Source organism: Mycteria americana, chromosome 17, assembly GCF_035582795.1.
Source record: "Mycteria americana isolate JAX WOST 10 ecotype Jacksonville Zoo and Gardens chromosome 17, USCA_MyAme_1.0, whole genome shotgun sequence".
NCBI classification, from domain to species: domain Eukaryota; kingdom Metazoa; phylum Chordata; class Aves; order Ciconiiformes; family Ciconiidae; genus Mycteria; species Mycteria americana.
In genome coordinates this window covers 4,278,506-4,297,014 of record NC_134381.1, presented here as the reverse complement: position 1 = coordinate 4,297,014, position 18,509 = coordinate 4,278,506, and the positions used below count along the sequence as shown (strand labels likewise).

Genomic DNA, 18,509 nt, shown 5'->3' with positions numbered 1-18,509 from the left:
TTGAGCTTTCTTGAAAAATCATTGCAGACTGATTCTCTAGCCCCATAACCATCAAGTCTCATCTGCATGTTGCTGTCTATGCAGCAGTAAAGCTGGGGGTTACCTGATTAGAGGTTCGCAAGAAAATAAATCGGAATGTCTTTCTGTGGAAGAGAGAAGTGCATTGGAGATGCTGTAAGATAGTAACCACTCCAGTAGCATTTCTCTAGGTAATAATGCCTGGCCATACTGAGCTAAAGATATTTTGCAGGTAATTAATAACTTACAGCTCCTGTGATCCTCTTGAATGGGTTCTTTCACTAAAGACAGTAGGTCTTGCCTTTGAATTTAAGTGTGCTGTTTAAGGGATATGAATTCTCATGATTCCCCTTTGCTACTTCAGCATTTGTTTAATATTGAAGTAAAGGATTCATCTGATCAGAAGCATCACAGATGCCAGAAGTGCATGAAATAAGGGTTTTGCATGAAGAAAAATACTCTTTCAAGTGGTTTCTATGTTGTCCTCCTAACAGAGAGAGACCTGACAATATTACAGGCATGCCTGCAGTTCTATAACAAGAGCTTGCTTTTATCATACATAAAGGTTTCACATAGGTAGCAAGGGAGAAATGCACATAAAACTTACTATTAGCATGTGTAACTTTGCATGTCAGAGGCAAATGGTGTATGTCCATGCAGTGGATTTGCTATTTAAGAGTGAAAGTTTGAATGGGCCTGTACACACTCACATATATCTTCTTTAGTATGTGTATAATGCTAATATTCTTTTTTTTTTTTTTTTTTTTCAATAGCTGGCAGATTGTTTCCCTTTCTTTGCACTGTGGTCGGATTCTTGCAGTATGCTATATCCAGACCTCAGGCAGGTCTCTAATGAACCGATTAAAAAAATCATTTCTTTTTCCTACCGCTATCTTCTCCTTTTTTAGAAGCAGAACCCGAGGTCGACAACCTTCTGGTTTCAGATGCTACTCCAGATGGCTTCCGTCTGTCCTGGACTGCAGATGATGGGGTTTTCGACAGTTTTGTTCTAAAAATCAGGGATACCAAAAGGAAATCTGATCCACTGGAACTAATAGTACCAGGCCATGAACGCACCCAGGATATAACAGGGCTGAAAGAGGGTACTGAATATGAAATTGAGCTCTATGGATTTAGCAGTGGACGGCGTTCCCAACCTGTAAATGCAGTAGCAACCACAGGTACTGTCTTTGCAGTAGGAAAAGCATAACATGCTCATACCTGTTTCTTTCAGTGTCTCTCCTTCTCACAGCCAGCCTGGGCTGTTACTGAGGTGTTTGAACTGTCTCCTGCATGTCCCTTATCCAAGTTACTGGTCCAATGGGATGTAGTTATTCATAATCAATCATCTCAGATTCCTTGCCTTCATAATTATCTATTTAATATAGTTTCATTTAATTACTTTCATGATCTGGAATTAGGCAGCAGAGTCTAGCAATTAAAGCACTGGCTTCGAGAGCCAAGAAATATTGTCTCTGTATCAGCCTTTTTCAGTGATTTCCTGGGACTAATTACATATCACCACTCCACAACAATTTACCTCCCTAGAAAAGAGGTATGACAAAATGAATTTACCAGAGCTATTGAGAAGTTTATTTACGGCTAGATCAGCAAAGGACTAAGCACCATTAACTTAGACTGATCTTACCAGGAGCAACATGTGCTTGATAATTCAAACTAAACTTGAGTTTCTTGCAAAATCAAAGCTTTGAACTCCCTCAGCAGAAGTTGCTATATATTCTCATTCTTGTGTGTCAAAAATCCTGATGTAAATTAGCTTAGTGACTTACCCAGGTAAAATCATCCAGAAGAAAAGATGCAGATATGACTGCCACTTCATGCCATTTTGGTTTAAAAATATCAAGGCCTTAACCCTCAGTTGCAGCATGTCAATTCCACAAAGCTGGAGTTCTTGCCTTTCATAGTTTCACATTAATGATGAAACATTGTAAACGTAGCTGCAAATGTCTTCTGTCTGAAGTTAGCCTAAACCTATGTATGTTTCTGAAAAATCTCCACCAGAACAGAGCTTCATTTTCCCAGTGCCAGGGAGAAGAAGGAAGTTTTTGCTATTTGTAACTGGAATATTTTTTCTGCTATTATTTTTCTATTAGTCAAGTAAAAAGTTCTCGAGGCTTAGGTTGAATTCCTTAGATTAATTTAAACAAAAAAAAAAGGTTCATAATTTGAAGCATTTCATTTTGGCACTTCTGAATGAAGCTTTTCAATTTTTTTCCACCCAAATCATGGCTTCATTTTGAAACTTATTTAAATCTAAAACAAGTGAAGTAATGTCCTTGACCCAAATTCACTCTCTTAAAAATTTTGAGCTTGCTGATATGAAAACATAGTCATTTCAAATCAACCTAATTCCAGGAGGAGGGGAACGAGAAGGGACCAGGTAAGTTCAGCGTGTGAGGAAGCCAACACAAGCGCATAAGAGAGGCATTTGCCCAGCTGTAGCAGTGTACTCCAGACAATGCACAGAGAAGGGACAACAATAACTCAGTATTGAACAGCTTTTCCTGAAATAGCATGGCCTCATGATTCACCTTAATGTCTGTGGTGCCAGTTGTTAGCATGGAAAGGCACATTTCTGACCAGCTCCACTGATTGCCATCACATCCCTTGAATAAACAGCAAGGGCATATTATACACTCACCCAGACATTTACATGAAGCAGAACATGCATCCATCACAAGCCACCTTTCTCCAGGCTCATGCGGGTTGACTCATAAAGGAGAGGGACGTTTAAAGTCAACTGCACTTGTTAGCAGCATGCCCCCATTTTCACTGACTTCCAGGATATTTATGGTAAACAACTAAGAGTTATAATTTCCCTCATGACTACATTCTTATTCAGCCCTTTCAGGGAGATTTAGCACGTCACCTACTGAAGCCAATAGCCCAAAAGATGTTTGTCAGATGTAAATAGCCCATGGATAATTGATAATAGAGCTGGAGCCACAAAAATCCAGCCAAATAATTTGGACTGCAGGTTACTCCACATTGGGTAGCTGGGCCACCAAGGCATCCAATTTCTTTTTTAGGAGTGATTATTAGACAAACATATGTATATTTATAGCATTTCCAGTCTGGTTGCAAATAAATATTTCTATCGCTGAAAGGGGTAGCTCAGACAGGCTTATATTCAGCCTTACTTTATTCTGGCCTGTGTACAAGTTACAAGTGAGCAAGGAATAAATTAGCTAGGAAGTCTTTAGCTTTAGTAGAGGAGATAGGAAAATAACAGTTGGAACAAAGGTAGCAAACAGACCAACAAACCTAAACCGAACACTACCATGGAAATGAAGGCAGGAAAATACTCTAGATTGAAAATCCTTCTCTGTATTTATCACTCACAGTGTCCTCCTTCTTCCCTATACAAGGGCACGTACCCTTGTATACTCAAATGCAGTCTTCGGGGATCAGGTCCTCAGCTGGTGTAATTGGTGCAGTTGAGGGAGTCTGGTTTGAGCATTGCCAAGCAATCCTCTCTGAAGGTCTCATCTCTTATCTTTGTGCAGCAAACCACCCACCCACCATGGGGAAGGAGGGGGAGGAAAGATCTTGCAGTGTTCACCTTTCGCTGCCTTGTCCTCCTCTGTGGTTTTCTTTCCTTCTTTCTCTTTTAAGAAGACGTTAGCAAGGCAGTTATCTAGTGACAGCCGTGAATGTGGAAAGGATGAGTAGGGCAGGACTGGCATTTGCCATTTTCTCCATGTAGCTTGTGTTGGTCCTGCAGCTGATAACTTGCCCAGAGGCTGAGATGATCTTCCTTGCTCCCATCACACCAGGAATGTGGTGTGAAACTGCTGGGCATGGGTGTTGACAATAAAGTCGTATCTTCCCACACCCATCACAAGTAGTTCTTCCTCCATTATTTACTCATATGTACAAGTGAACAGCAATATTTTTCCCCCAGAAATGCTGATGATAATGTTGTTAAAAGGTTATCTTCTTTGGCGTGATGATGGTACCCACTCTCCCTACCCTCTGCATTTGTCTGTGAGTTTACCCTCATCAATTCTGCTGTGATAGAAAACATTAATTATAAAATCACTGTAGTGCAAAGCAACATCATACAGATCTGCAGTGTCTAATCAAGTTGGCACAAGGGAGTTTGTCCTCTGCTGCTCTCAGAGGGACAGTCAGTGTCTTTTGGAAATTCATCTGTATAATATCTGTTAAGGTGCAATTCAGCCCTCACCGGGAGACCGCAACAAGGCTATGTGCCACTTAATATCCTTGGTAGGAAGTGTGGGTCTCATGCTGCTACTTTCCTCTTCTTCTAATGGTGTTTTGCCACACTGTGGCAGCATTTTTCATCTGAGAGGATCACAAAACACTTCACATGCTCTTTATACACAATAAATGCAACCTCATGCTTCCTGTTGCGTAGGAGAAGAAAGCCAGTGAACATACTTCTACCGTCTGTTAGTAATGAAAGAACAATTTTTTAGCAAAAAAATCCCCAAAGAATAGCAGCTACTAAGGTATCATGGGTGCTTTAGCAACCTCACAGGAAAGTTCTCTGACTCTCATACAGGTAATGGGGAATGATGCTGGAGGATAATGCTAATTACCTGTGTCTGCCCAACAGATGAACTGAGGTTTTTTATGAGTGACAAGACAGAAGCACGCTGGCCATTTTTTATGCCTGCTTAATTTTTGCTTTCAGGTAGCTCAAGAAGATGGTTTCATTTGCTCCTTTTTAATTTCCCTCAAAGGTGCTCAAAGGTACCACTCTCTTACATCTCTGGGACTCATTCCAGGACTGATGCTTGCTCTGATGGTCTGTTATACTTTCTTTGCCAGGTTTGCTCCCAGGAAAGTAGCTGCAGTTGGGGTAGCTGGGGATGTGGAACTCTCACATAGTCAAAGCTCTCCTTACTACTGTTTGTTACGCAGTTCACCTGGTACAGAAAACAAGCATGAAGCCCATGGAAGTGTGCACAGCAGAGTCTAAGCGGGATGGATGGGGTACTTTATTTTCCAGGAAAGGCTGGAATTGCCCATGTGTATGAAAACCAAGTGCTGGTCCATCTCTTTGGTCTCCAGAGTCATCACCAGCACTTTTCAGCAGTCACTAAGGGCACCTACAATGTGAAGCAAAATCACAGAAGTGATTTTCACTTCTCTCTCTTTCCCAGGTTTTCTTTATGCTCTTCTGTTTCCTTCAGACTGTACCTAAACCAGTAGCAACTTTGTGTGCTGTGTAGCTTTACTAACCCCACCTTGCTTTCTTCCTTATCTTTAAGTCTTTTCTTTCTTTTTTTGGCTTTTCCATGTGAGCAAACCCCACAAACGCAACATGTCTAGTGAGCTCCAGAGAAATAATTTACATTTCTCTTGAGAGCTCAGTTGTTTTTCTTTCCTTGTCTTTCAGTTGATTTAGTACATTACTGCTAGAGCTTTGGGGACACATGGAACAAACAGCCCTCTGACTTCTTTCCCGCAGACACGTTCTTTCCAAGCTATTTCAGGCACAGTCACTTTTTTTCTCCTCTTGCCCCCCTTCCCCTGCCCTCAGCCTGTCTCCACCGCTCTTAATGTGGCTGATGTTTGGTATCTCTCCTCTTTGTGCTAATGGCTTACTCTGTGTGGGCCGCATATTTTTTTAACACGTCAGGGATGTTTTGGTTACAGTCAAAAAAGCAAATTGGAAGTGAGATGATCAATGTAAACTTTGAAGTGGCAGGTCTTTTTACCATGACCTTCCAGAATCCCTTTCCATGCTTGTTTTGCAATAGCTTAATTAAGCCTTAAACTGGAATGTTTCAGATATGTTTTGGTTTGCATCTTAAGATTGGGTCATTTTGGTGAAACTTGGGCTTTGTTTGCCCAGCTGACTGATCTAATTTATATGGGCAAATGTAGTGCTCAGGTTTATAGAGGGAAAGGCTGGGTTGTACAACAAAGAGCTGCAGTGGAACTACAAGTGCCTTCCTCATGATGGTTGTACTTGGATGTCCTCTGGATGGATGTGCTTGAATGTACCTAAGAAAAATCATGGTCTCAGATAGAGATTCCAAGAAGAAAATCTTGTTGCTTCTAGTTTGAAGCCAACAGAAGTTACAGGCAGTCAGTGCTTGAAAGGATGGACCCTTGATGAACTCACACAATTGAGTCCAGGTCTTTTTTAGGCATCCTATAGTAGAAACTTTGTGCTCAGGAAGAGAGATCTCTCCACTGCTAAGGGCTGCCGTTGCTGTGTGTCACAGACAGGGCTCTGAGACTCCATGGAAAGTCTAAAAATCATCCAAGTGAAACTGGGGTAGAAAAAATTATAAATACAATGACCCCTGGGTAATAGAATGGCATTCCTGTGAGTACTCTTCCATACTTTTCCGTAACACTGAGATCTCTGTTACTTCTGTGTACATGATATGTAGATATATGTCTGGGGTATTTTTAAGCTATGCACTACTGTAATGTTACTGAAAAAGGAAAATTTAGACCAAATAGATTGTTGCTGACAGTACATAATAAAACCATTAACTGTGTGGTACACCCTGCATTAGTGTTTAGGACAGAATATTGACAGCATCAGCTCTTGGGATAGAGGGATAAGAAAAATCAGTGTTCCAGCACTAAGGACTGATAAACAAATTATTTACCTTTTCTTTCTCTGTGGTGTGTTTATTCTCTATTCTCCACTGACAGTTGTTGGATCTCCCAAGGGAATTTCTTTCTCTGACATCACGGAAAACTCTGCTACAGTCAGCTGGACACCCCCTCGCACCCGCGTGGAGAGCTACCGGATCTCCTATGTCCCTGTCACAGGAGGTGAGTAACTGCGAGGAGGGACAGGGAGGAAGATGGTAAAAGAGAGAGCAGAAAGGGTTTGTTGTGCTGATATCCATCTCTCAGTGCATCTCCCAGATGATCTTACGGAGATCATCTCTTTTTTCTTCAAACTGCTGACCAGGAATGTGCGTGTGCATACCTGGTCCCAGTAGCCAACCTCTGTCTGAACATAGTGTCCCACATCCCATCAACAAGACTTTTAAGGGAGCTCAGAGCTAGATGCTGGAATGGTTGTACCCCTCATAGGGCCATGTTCACAAAAATCTCTGTTCCCACTGAGCCTCCTCAGTAAGGATTTATTTCCAGACCGTCTCATTATTTTTTAGGCACTTTATGAGCTAAGCGTATTTGAAAAGGTGGCCCTTGGAAATAATAATCGTAATCCATGGTTATAATAGTTTTCCAAGGTAGTGATTTTTCTTAGTAGTCCTCAACGTTGTTTCATTCCATTATATCTCTGTTTTGGTGTTCAGCTTAAAAAAATTCCTATACTTAAACAGATTTTTAGCATAACTTAGGGACATCTCTGAAAGGAAACAGCTAAAGAGCAAACACTACAGACATCAGGACCGTAAAAGACATGCTATTGACTAAGACAAGTGAAGATATAGGCCTTTAGGCAACAGAGTATGTAAGCACACATGCAACTTCAAATACATAGTGATCCCACAGAAGAAAAGGAGCAATCCACAATCATGAAGTTAGGCACTTATCTAAGTGCTTTCCTGGAATAAACTCAGAATTTGAAACAAATATGTGTCCTAAGTCCTCACCCACACATGGAGCACCTCTTAAAATAGTATCTACTATATCATTATTCAAAATTAGGTGGGTGAAGGAGAAACTTCCAACCCTTACCAGAAACAACGCAGATCTAAACTGCAAGTCCTGTCCTTGCAGGTGTATGAACTTCCATGTAGAGAGTGCTGTGTTTTCACCTTACATGTAATTTGTAAAATTATATTTTTCTGAACAGAAATGTTAATTTTTTCTTACTGTTGGCATACCACTAGGAATGAATACAAACCAGTGTCTTAGATTTAGGTGTCATGGCAGCAATATTTTTTCCTGAGGCTGCCCTTTGACATTGGTGATCATGACTACCTGGGGAAAATTCACTTCCTCCTGTACAAGTACATCCATGTTGGTCATAATGTCTTTAACTTGAAACACATCCTTCAGGCATTTACTGGAGTATTGTGTCACTAATCCCTTGACATTTGGCTTCATCCTAGGTACTCCAAATGTTGTTACAGTCGATGGAAGCAAGACAAGGACCAAGTTGGTGAAGTTAGTCCCAGGTGTAGACTACAATGTTAGTATCATCTCTGTGAAAGGCTTTGAAGAAAGTGAACCCATCTCTGGCACTCTGAAAACAGGTAATATATAAAGGGGAAATAGCAGGCTTTCAAATGCATTGTCTGTGCTATAGGAGAGACTCAGGAACTGGAGCTGAAGACCCACTGAGATCCCATTTTTGCTGTCCGCACAAACTGTAGGAAGTTTTTTACCCTCTTTCTTTGTGTCTTTGTATTTCAGATGAGTATAGAACTTGTAAGTTTGATCAGGATCCCATTTGCTAAGTGCTGAACCAACTTGCAGTGAGACAGAGACACTTCATGTATTTACAGTCCTAATACATCAGAAAAAACCCAGAAGTTTAATTAATACCATTTTACAGATGAGGGAGCAAAGGGCCAGCTCAGCTGAGCAGTTCAGACCAGTTTCTCAGACCAGGACTCAAACGCCACATCTCCCAGGTTCCAGACTGTGTTCTAAGCATAAAAAGATTGTCTCTCCTGGTTTTTCTTCAATACAGCTTTAAATATCCCTGCAGGAAATGAGGGTCCACTACGCGCCTGCTGACCCCACCCTGCAGTCTCATTGCATTCATTCTTTTTTGGGGGGCTAACAAGTATTCAGAGAACTGAGGCAAGGAACAAGATGATGAGTATTGGATAATATCATGAAATTTATAGCCCGTTCCAGAGGTACTGGAGGCAGATATCTACCCCAATTCAGGGAGAGCATAAAACAATGTGTGAAATAGAGTCCCCTGAGGAAGCAAGGCAGGACATGTGGGGATTTTGGATGGTTGGCTGGCTGTTTGATTGGTTTATTTTTAAACATGCAGGGCAAGCTGGTGGAAGGTCACAGTGGCTATCAGTTGCCATCACATTAGTTATTTTTCCCAGCTCTGTCTCCTGAGTTTGCTCCAAAAAGCAGTCCAGATTTGAGGGTGTTGAGAGAAATATGTCAGCTCTGACAGAGCCGTTAAGATTGATGAAATCAAGACTGATCTGAGAACATAGTTATGTCTGTTCCCAGTGTTTAATCTTTTCACTCATTGACCTCCCTTTCCAGTGGAGGCATTTGATGTCTCTTTATAGGCACTCCCATCTTTTCTGCAGAGCTCCGCTATTCCAAAGGGGATCATAAAAGCTGCATCAAGCAGCAGTGTTTGCGCATTTTATATCATATATTTACAACAGAGCATTGCACAGAGCTGAGAATGTTTGTCAAATTCCTTCAATCTGTCACTCTCTTTCTTTCAGCTCTGGACAGCCCGTCAGGCCTAGTAGTGGTGAACATCACAGACTCTGAGGCTCTGGCAACCTGGCAGCCAGCAATTGCTGCTGTGGATAATTACGTTGTCTCCTATGCTTCTGAGGATGGTAAGAAGAGTTAGCGGTGGGTCAGGGAGCTGACAGCATTACAGCTCTCAAGAGATGCTCAGAAATGGGTGCAGCAATGTGACTCCAGGAGGATGGCAGGGGGCTGTTATTTGAAGGAGATGCATTGCTGGAAGCATTTTAAAAATCATCATTTTAGTTAAGCATTCCCAATTCAGACACGAACAGAGATAACTGATATTCTTGAAAAGATGGTGTTAAAATTCATATGAACACTAGAGAGTGCTAATACTTTTAGAGAAAGGACTCTGGTGTTAATTCAGATTGAGCATAGGCGTAAGCAGGAAGATAGGCTCTGGGCTTTTACTATCTTGCGCTTGCTCACATCTAGTGAAAAAAAAAAAAAGAATCACTGAGTGGAGCATGGAGTTGAGTACATCATGACATGTGTGAATAATGCTGGGACCTGTTCTCTTCTGTGTTTTCTTGTTAGAACCAGAAGTTACTCAGATGGTATCAGGAAACACTGTGGAGTATGACCTGAAGGGCCTTCGACCTGCAACTGAGTATACGCTGCGTGTCCATGCACTGAAGGACATGCAGAAGAGTGAGACCCTCTCCACCCAGTTTACTACAGGTGCTGTGTCCCACCTCACTGCAGGGAGAGCTGCCATCTCTTGTATTCCCACCTGGCTTACATTTCTCTAATACCATAAACTCAGCCAGCTCATTATGCTTTTTTTACTAGAAACCTGAATTTTGATAGTATTTGCACCAAATTTTCTCTGGTGGAAGGCTGGTGTGACTGATCCAGAAGGTGGTTTTCTGTCACCAATTCTACAGGTTCTCACACAAAGCAGGAGCAGGAGCTCTTCTTTGAGGGCTGATATTGGGGTACCAATGCTGAAGGTATCCAGTTGGTTTCATACTTATGGCTTTCTGGGAGCATCAATGAAATCATGGATGTTTCTCATTTTCCTGACTGTTACTTGACTTGTCCCAGGGCATTAACTAGAGAGCCAAGACCTGTCATACAAATTCAGTGTTATAATTACAGTGGAGAAGGGAAGCTGTAGCCAGACCAAGTATGAAATTTTTCCTATTCAAAAGAGGCATCTTTGGAAGCAAAGTTTTTTTTTCCTGGGAATATGTAAATACCAATCTGTCTTCTTGTGTGAAATAATGAAAAGCACAATTTTGTTTCAAAAGACATTTCAGTGCAACTGCTTATAAACTAAAGTGCCTGAGACAAGCCAATATTTTAACTTAGACAACGTAAATACCTTTATTTTAAAACATCCAGTGGGAAAATTACTTTTTAATCACAAAATTTAGGTTTAAATATTTTTTAATTTCGAATTTCTGGGGAGAAAAAGTTTGCTTTCCTGGCCTATTTTAATATGCTGCCCATAAGATAGCCTGTGTACTAAATTCTATATAGATGTGATTCTAATTGATCTGTTGTCTCCTTCAGGACTGGATGCTCCAAGAGATTTAGGTGCCACTGAGGTTCAGTCAGAAAGAGCTGTGATAACTTGGAGGCCTCCACGTGCTCCTGTCACTGGTTATCTCCTGATCTACGAGTCCATTGATGGCACAGTCAAGGTATAGCACTTTTAACCAAACCAGAAGGGCTGTGCCTCAAAACCGGGCAGTAGAGATGCACTGAAGTGTCCAGCAATGGAACATAATCATGTGCCTTGAGTTAAATATGGTAAAACGCTAAGTACCTGTTTCAGTGCTAGCTTGAACACAAATGCATTTAAAACCTGCGTAAGTACTTTTCTATATTATATCCTGAAACAGAAGCTCAATTGCAGCTTGAATTTTGACAGTCATCTCTCCACGATACAGATAAAAGCACAAGCAACCATTTTCCCTCATTCCAGACCTGTATCATGGAATAAATTCACACACCCCAAAGAACGGGATTCTCCTTTCTAAACTCAGGAGAATCCAGCCCTGTGCAAGTGAGGTGTCTGAGGCAGGATTAATCGTCTTTGAAAGTGCCTCTTGCTCTCCGATGATTTTATTATGTTCCTACATAACTGGATTACACTAGATGCTTAAATATGAATGAGGTGAACCCCAGCAAAAATGCCAGATAATTTTGGATGCCCAGCCTGGTATATCAGAAAGGGTTGTGATTTTCAAGAAGGCAAATTCCCTAAGCTTACTGAAAATCAGTCTTTTAAGTTACAGAAAAACAGCCTTTTGAAGACTGGAGTATGATGTTTCCTTGTCCTAAAGGGTGATTCTTCTCAATTTTTTATGAGTTTCACAGAGATATCTATACAATGTGTACATTCGAGGCATGTAAACATTTATGCTGACTTGCTTTTAAACCACTTGCTTTTAAACAGCTTATACATTATGATGATAAACTTTCATTTCCAGACAACTTTTCTCGAATTTCTAAAGAAAGTTAGCTTGATAAAAATCTTAGAGGAATAGAAGGTTTGTACTAAATAATTTTGATGGTTAAAAATACCATAAATAGTTACCACAAAAAATAATGTGACAAACTAAACTATGTAACAGTTCCGGTTATTATTATTTTCTCACAGAGATTTCCCTGTATTATTTATCCTCCCCATAGGAAGTCGCCCTAGACCCCGAGACAACTTCCTACAGCCTGACCGAGCTGAGCCCATCTACCCAGTACACGGTGAAACTCCAGGCGCTGAACAGATCCCTGAAGAGCAAAACGATCCAGACTCTTTTCACTACAAGTAAGGAGCTTAGAGCACATGCACAGCTGAAATAACATATAAGTTACTGCTCTCAGGACAGCGCCGAGCTCTGCAATAAGCAGACACAGACCTCACAGAAGATTTTTAATCCATTTGTCAGTATGCACTTCATTTGCTTGTAGTGTCGGTGCAAAAGTCCCTGTTCCTCCTGAGCTGTAGTGTTATCTGCTTCCCCTAGACTGGCAGGATGAAATTATTTTCTTTATATCCATCCACATCACCTCTCTAGTCCTCTCTCTGATGAAATATCCTGCCTTTCCCATGTAAAATATCAAAAGGAACAGTACTCTTTAAAATCCAAACTGACACACTGATTTACCTCTGTATTGATGTATAGCAAGCTGTTAAAACAAATCAGCATTTTAAGTTGAAATGAAGCAAACCACACACACACACACACATCAGTTCAGTGGTCCGAGGACGTGAATTTCTGGGCAGTTTTTTTCTCCTCTTTCTGAGATTGGTTTTCGCAAAGCTACACAGCATGTCTGTTGCAGCCCTAACAGGACAGCTCTCCAGTGAGCTGAATGCAAGAATAGATTGGGTTCTCTGAAGGTCACTTCACAGCTGACATTAAAAAAAAAAAAAGTTGTTCAGTATTAACTGTGAAACCTTGCCTGTTATTTGTCTCACTTTTCATGGTTTCCAGCCTTTCAGACCCAGTAGGACCTTCGGCCATTTCCATTCTTCCTCCTGCCACTTGTACCAACTTCAGCCTCACAGAAGTGCTAATAAAAGTCACATAGCCCCGAGTCTGCCCACAGCCACTCTTTGTGTAGAGCAGGGTGAACTCCACCAGGCGACAATTCACAACCAGAAATAGGAGAAGAATTAAATCTGGGTGTATTTAAGTGATGTTTGACAAATTGACCATAAGCAGGGACTGAATGGGGTGCCTTCACCCATACGAATGCAGTGACAGCCTTGTTCAGCAGATGCTTAAGCCTGGCCTTAACTCTAAACATACATTTGTGTGCTATTTAGTGAGAGGGAAACACTGAAGCAGCCCCCTGCAGACAGCTGCTTTTCTGCAAATCCCAAAACCGATGCAAATTCTCATAGCTGCGGCACAGGCAGGGATGTGCAACACACTGGAAAGGGAGCAACAGCCACCCTGTGAGCAGCCACAGTTACAAACTCTCCTATGGACATACCTAGAACATCACTTACTTAGACCATTGGCTGAAAAAGGTAATGGCCTAAGTGAATTTAAAAAGAAAAAAATAAAAGCTTTTTGGGGGGTTAGAAGTTGTTCTGACTGCAATGATGCTATTAGCTTGTCAGAAAGACTTAACAACATTTCCCTGTAGTTTCAACTGTTATTGTTTGCTTTGTTTTTTAAAAGCCTAGTTTTAGAACATATTTAATACTGTGCTTGCTAGCAAAATATTCCAAATATTTTTATTTTTGGTTGTAGTCCTGTCTTTGTATTTCCCCCTCCCTTGTCTGTCACATAATCGGAGATTGGTAGATTTGGTTTTACCCAAAAGTTGCTGTAAACACAGCTCATGCCATTTAAATATTTAGCTGGAGGATGCACTCCCATCATAGCAGGAAGTGGTTATCTGGCATTCACAGCACTTCCAAAAGTGTAGACAAGTGTACAAAAGCATATTCAAAAGAAAAATTTACATCATCTGCTGTTTACTGTGAATCTTTTTTATGTAGGATAGCAACTACAAGCCCATTCCTGGGCTCTGTACCTGGCTGTGCCATTGACCTACAACAGATTTTCATGAGTCATCTGTATTCAACAGGTTCCTTGTAATTGCTGATTTCTTAAAGACTGCTTTCTCTTTTTTTGTGTGTGCAGCTGGTCTTCTCTATCCTTACCCAAAAGACTGCTCCCAGGCTCTCCTGAATGGAGAAACCACCTCTGGGCTCTACACAATTTACCTGAATGGGGACAAGGCTCAGCCTCTGCAAGTTTTCTGCGACATGGGCAAGGACGGGGGTGGATGGATTGTGAGTAAGAGGGAGAGGGCCTGCACCACCCTCACCACGCATCTGCCTGTGCTAAGAGCGGGCGTAACAGATCCCATCCCTGCTCATCTATGGCATCCCTCATAGTGTTCTACTATCAGAGTAGCACTGACCTGTCTATAAATTTGGGGAATTTTATCTCAGGTAGGACACCTAGGTGCCTAGAACAAGGTTACCAGCTCTTTCTGTAGTTGGAGGAGAGAGAGGTGTCTCCAAAGGATGGGTCACATCACTGGTTTCAGCACCTAGGAAAAGCACTGATCTCTCTCCACTGGCTATAGGGGTTGCTGAAATGACCATCTTAGACCATCAGATACATACCTTCTAAATAGCTAATTAGCTGTGGGGAGGGCGGACTGACTCTGAATGAGAGAGTCAGTGAAGGAGGTTAAAGCACAGGCCAGAGAAAGCGTTTGTTCAGCAGCCACATGGCATGGTGGCTGGATGGGCTTCCCAGGCCATTATACAAAGGACACATCCCACCCAGACAACAAATGAATGGCAATAAAAATGCCGGCTCTCTGTACTGATGTCCTCAAATCTGAACATGTCAGAGGGACCCAGGGCACAGAAAGGAAGAAGGAGCTGGAGAAATGCATGGCTAGAAGACTAGAGGACATAGAGAATCTTGGCTGAGAACTGCAAGGGGCTGTTAAAAAAGCAGAGAGCAGGAACTAAAAGGCCATATCACTCAGGGGAGCCTGGCAACCCAGTAGATAAACTAGAGACTTAAAAAAACAAGGAGCATTCAACAGACTTGGTACAATTCAGTAATTGCAGTGGGATTGCTGCTTTGGGTGGTAAGGGCAGGGGAGCAGCAATGCCAAGCTCTGCATTTGTAAAAGCCACGTTGCTAGTGCCCTTTCTGTCAGAAGCAGTCTGTTGATAACAATTCTGGCATGTGGTGTTTGCAGGTGTTCCTGAGGCGTCAAAATGGAAAGGAAGATTTCTACAAGAACTGGAAGACTTATATGGCTGGTTTTGGAGATCCTAAGGATGAATTCTGGATAGGTAAGTGGCAAGAATTTGTCTTATTTAAAAAAGAAAACACAAAGCCCAATAGACTAGGAGCCACTTTGAAGCCTCCATTTAGTTGGCAAGAGTATTTGTAAACAGGAACGTAATCTGTGCAAAGGAGGCTAGGGACAGCATGCTGCGAGGGAGATTGAAATTGCCAGGTCCAAGCCAATCCCTCCAGTTGCAGTTTGTAGATGTCATGCTTCTTGGGTCACTGAACACAGCAAACCAATGTTCACTGGTGCTCTGTGAGGAGTCAGGGGGTAACCTAAGAAGCAACTGCAAACCTTCTTCCTGTACTCCCGCAACACCCCCAGCAACAAAAGCAAAGTGGGGAAAATAGAAGAAAAAGCAAATTTTCAAAGATTGTGCTACATTTTATTTGGTTGTAAATGAAAGACAATGATGATCACACAGCACAACTTTGATTACTTTTCCCAAAGGGCTACCTGCTACTGTGGTTTGAAGGGAAGAGGTCTCTCAATCAGCCTGTTTTTATCTATTTGGTTTTGTGCTAACATTACCCTACAGCTGAAATAGCTCACTTTCCTCACCAGTGCTTATGCCCTGGTGTATCTATACAGGCCAGTATGACCTCCTTTAGGGGATAACACGATGGTAGGCAAATAAACATGGGGAGACAAATGGATTGTTCATTTATTTCCACAGGTCTGGAGAACCTTCACAAAATCACTTCTCAGGGCCAGTACGAGCTGCGCGTGGATCTGCAGGACAAAGGTGAGACAGCTTATGCTGTCTACGACAGGTTCAGTGTTGGAGACATGAAGAGCAGATACCGGCTAAGAGTGGATGGGTACAGTGGCACAGCAGGTGAGATTAAATATTTTTTTTTCTTATGATTTGCAATTTCCTCCCAGTTGGCTCAAGGTAACAGTGTGTGAATGTTGCAGATCATCATCACAGCAGGTACCTCTTGTATGTCAGATGTTTGAAAATATGAACATACCAATATATTTTACGTTTGCGTTTTAAATCCTCCAGTCATTTAGGTGCCACAGTTTATGGCATGCTTATGACAGAATATAAACAAGTATATGAAACAGCCACATATCTCATTTGGCCAATGCTTCACTGTCGTTTATACAGCTAATAATAGCTTGGCACAGCCTCATCTCTTGTCAGTGGAATATGCAGCAGAGTCCTGCTATAATATGATCTGTAATTTTGCTGAACAAATCATCTGCCTTTTGTCATCATACCAGGGCAAACTGGACTTATTGAGTCTTCTTCAGGGCTTCAGGGGATTAAGAGATAAATCCAGCTCCACAGGATGTCTTAAAAGGAGATACCTTTCATGCTGCAAGGTGCATAAAACAGACCAGAGAGATGTGTGTGTATGGACTCTGCCCTGTGACCATTACATGAACTTTATACAGAGCCAATAGGGAGACAGACAAAGGATATGCAGCAGTAGTAGAATTAATGTCTATTTAAGGCAAACACAGTGATGCAGAGCAGTAGCAGCTGCTACAGCTAGTAAGATTCAATCCTACTATTTCCTCTTCCTAAGCATTCCGGTCTAAGATTAATGGATGGAGCAACACAGATCCTGAGGTGTGAATGTGAGCTCTGCTCCAGGCACACACTGAAGGCTGCTCCTATTGCACCCGTCTGCAAATGAGCACCCAGACCCTGAGAGTGGGAAGTCAGGAGTAGGCAGACATCTCTCTGTCTATGTTTCCAGCTAATGAAGATGGGTAGCTTTACCGCATGGACCAGCTAAGCGTGAAGACTCCTTTGGTCTTGACTCACTCCTTGGGGAGGTCTCTTTGGACTTGGTTTGTCCACACTGCCTTCTGTACAGGGCCAAAATCCAGCTTTCAGCACAAAGTGCAGAAATTGAGCTGCATGAAAAACCACTTAATCAGTTGGGGATTACAGACCACTTGGAAAAATATTTTGACTTGTCTCCCACAACAAAAATTGTGTACTTCCTTCTGTAGTAAAACAAGTCAATTTTTTAAAAATTAGATGTACAGCCAGGCTTTACAGATGGTACATGGCACAATACAAACATTTTCTGCAGGATAGTCACTCCCATGTACCCTAAACTAGGCAAACCACTGACTTTGCTCTTTCTTTTGTCTCCCCATGCAGGTGACTCCATGACGTACCATAACGGAAGGTCCTTCTCCACCTTTGACAAGGACAACGATTCTGCCATCACCAACTGTGCTTTGTCATACAAGGGTGCATTCTGGTACAAGAACTGTCACCGAGTCAATCTGATGGGCAGATATGGTGACAACAGCCACAGTCAGGTGAGATTGGTGTTTGAAGGCTTCCGTAATGAAGGGGAATTGCGATTATGGATCTGTCTGGCAGTTCAGCTAGCCAGACATCAGAGCACCAACCAAGCCCACTCTCCAGACCAAAGGATCATAGGGAAAAATATGGGCAGTTACTCACAAACCAAGAATTTAATGTCAGCTGGTGAAATCCCAACCCCACACAGGGAATATGCCAAGTGTTCAGGGAACAACTGTAGTTTTCAACATGTGAAACAAGATGTTCTTCCTGCCATGAAAGCCAGGCAAAGAGTGGCAACTCTAGGGGACAGCATGTGGGTTTGTTTGTACAGGTCGTGCATGCTAGCAGCCAGAGCCCTGTGCTTCCCAAAGCCCCTCTACTTTGTTATGCCTCTGTTCCCAAGTCAGAAAACAGACTGCAAGCTGAAATGAGAGCCTTAAAGGCTGACAACAGGAGAAGAAGTGACGTCCTACACTTCATCTTTGTCTTTGCAGGGTGTTAACTGGTTCCACTGGAAGGGCCACGAGTATTCCATCCAGTTTGCAGAGATGAAGGTGAGGCCCTCCAGCTTCCGAAATCTGGAAGGAAGGCGAAAGCGAGCGTAAAGCCCCAGAGGTGGTGAAGGGGCTACGGGCAGGGTGATGGGGGGGAGGGATATAGAGTGGGGGTGTGGGGGGATCCTCTGGCATCACTGGGATAGCGGGGTGTGAGGAGCTGGTAGTCGTACCAAAGCATCCATGACCCTTGGCCCAACAGAGGCTTCTGCAGCAGTCCAAACAACAAGCCTTAAGTGTCCCAGCGTTTTCAGCAGAGCAGCTCCGGCTGCCCATCAGTAATGTCCTCCACACCAAAGACAACGATCTCAAGGGTTGTATGTTGTTTTATTAATTTTTATTTTCTCGGAAAGCCTCTGGGATAAAGTTCTTCCACAGTCTGACTATCTCTTGGGTGGCCCAGGGTAGGGGAGGGAGAACAGTTTTGTACATTGGTAGTTTGTTTTAGAACCAGCCATATTTTACACACA

General features: G+C 42.3%; 1 protein-coding gene across 5 annotated transcripts in view; it reads left to right on the top strand.

Moving 5' to 3' along the window:
- Positions 1 to 18,146, top strand: part of TNC (tenascin C) — a 73,156-nt gene extending 55,010 nt beyond the window's left edge. For 3 of the 5 annotated variants that reach the window (XM_075519888.1, XM_075519883.1, XM_075519885.1), the window contains 12 exons: positions 927 to 1,199; positions 6,685 to 6,807; positions 8,064 to 8,207; positions 9,384 to 9,503; positions 9,955 to 10,098; positions 10,936 to 11,066; positions 12,061 to 12,193; positions 14,028 to 14,179; positions 15,112 to 15,208; positions 15,884 to 16,045; positions 17,333 to 17,496; positions 17,980 to 18,146. In XM_075519888.1, the coding sequence (XP_075376003.1) occupies positions 927 to 1,199; positions 6,685 to 6,807; positions 8,064 to 8,207; positions 9,384 to 9,503; positions 9,955 to 10,098; positions 10,936 to 11,066; positions 12,061 to 12,193; positions 14,028 to 14,179; positions 15,112 to 15,208; positions 15,884 to 16,045; positions 17,333 to 17,496; positions 17,980 to 18,090 (1,754 nt within the window). In that variant the 3' untranslated portion in view covers positions 18,091 to 18,146. The remainder of the gene's footprint in view (positions 1 to 926; positions 1,200 to 6,684; positions 6,808 to 8,063; positions 8,208 to 9,383; positions 9,504 to 9,954; positions 10,099 to 10,935; positions 11,067 to 12,060; positions 12,194 to 14,027; positions 14,180 to 15,111; positions 15,209 to 15,883; positions 16,046 to 17,332; positions 17,497 to 17,979) is intronic. The other 2 variants (XM_075519884.1, XM_075519886.1) reach the window with 1 other exon arrangement.
- Positions 18,147 to 18,509: the final 363 nt, after the last annotated feature.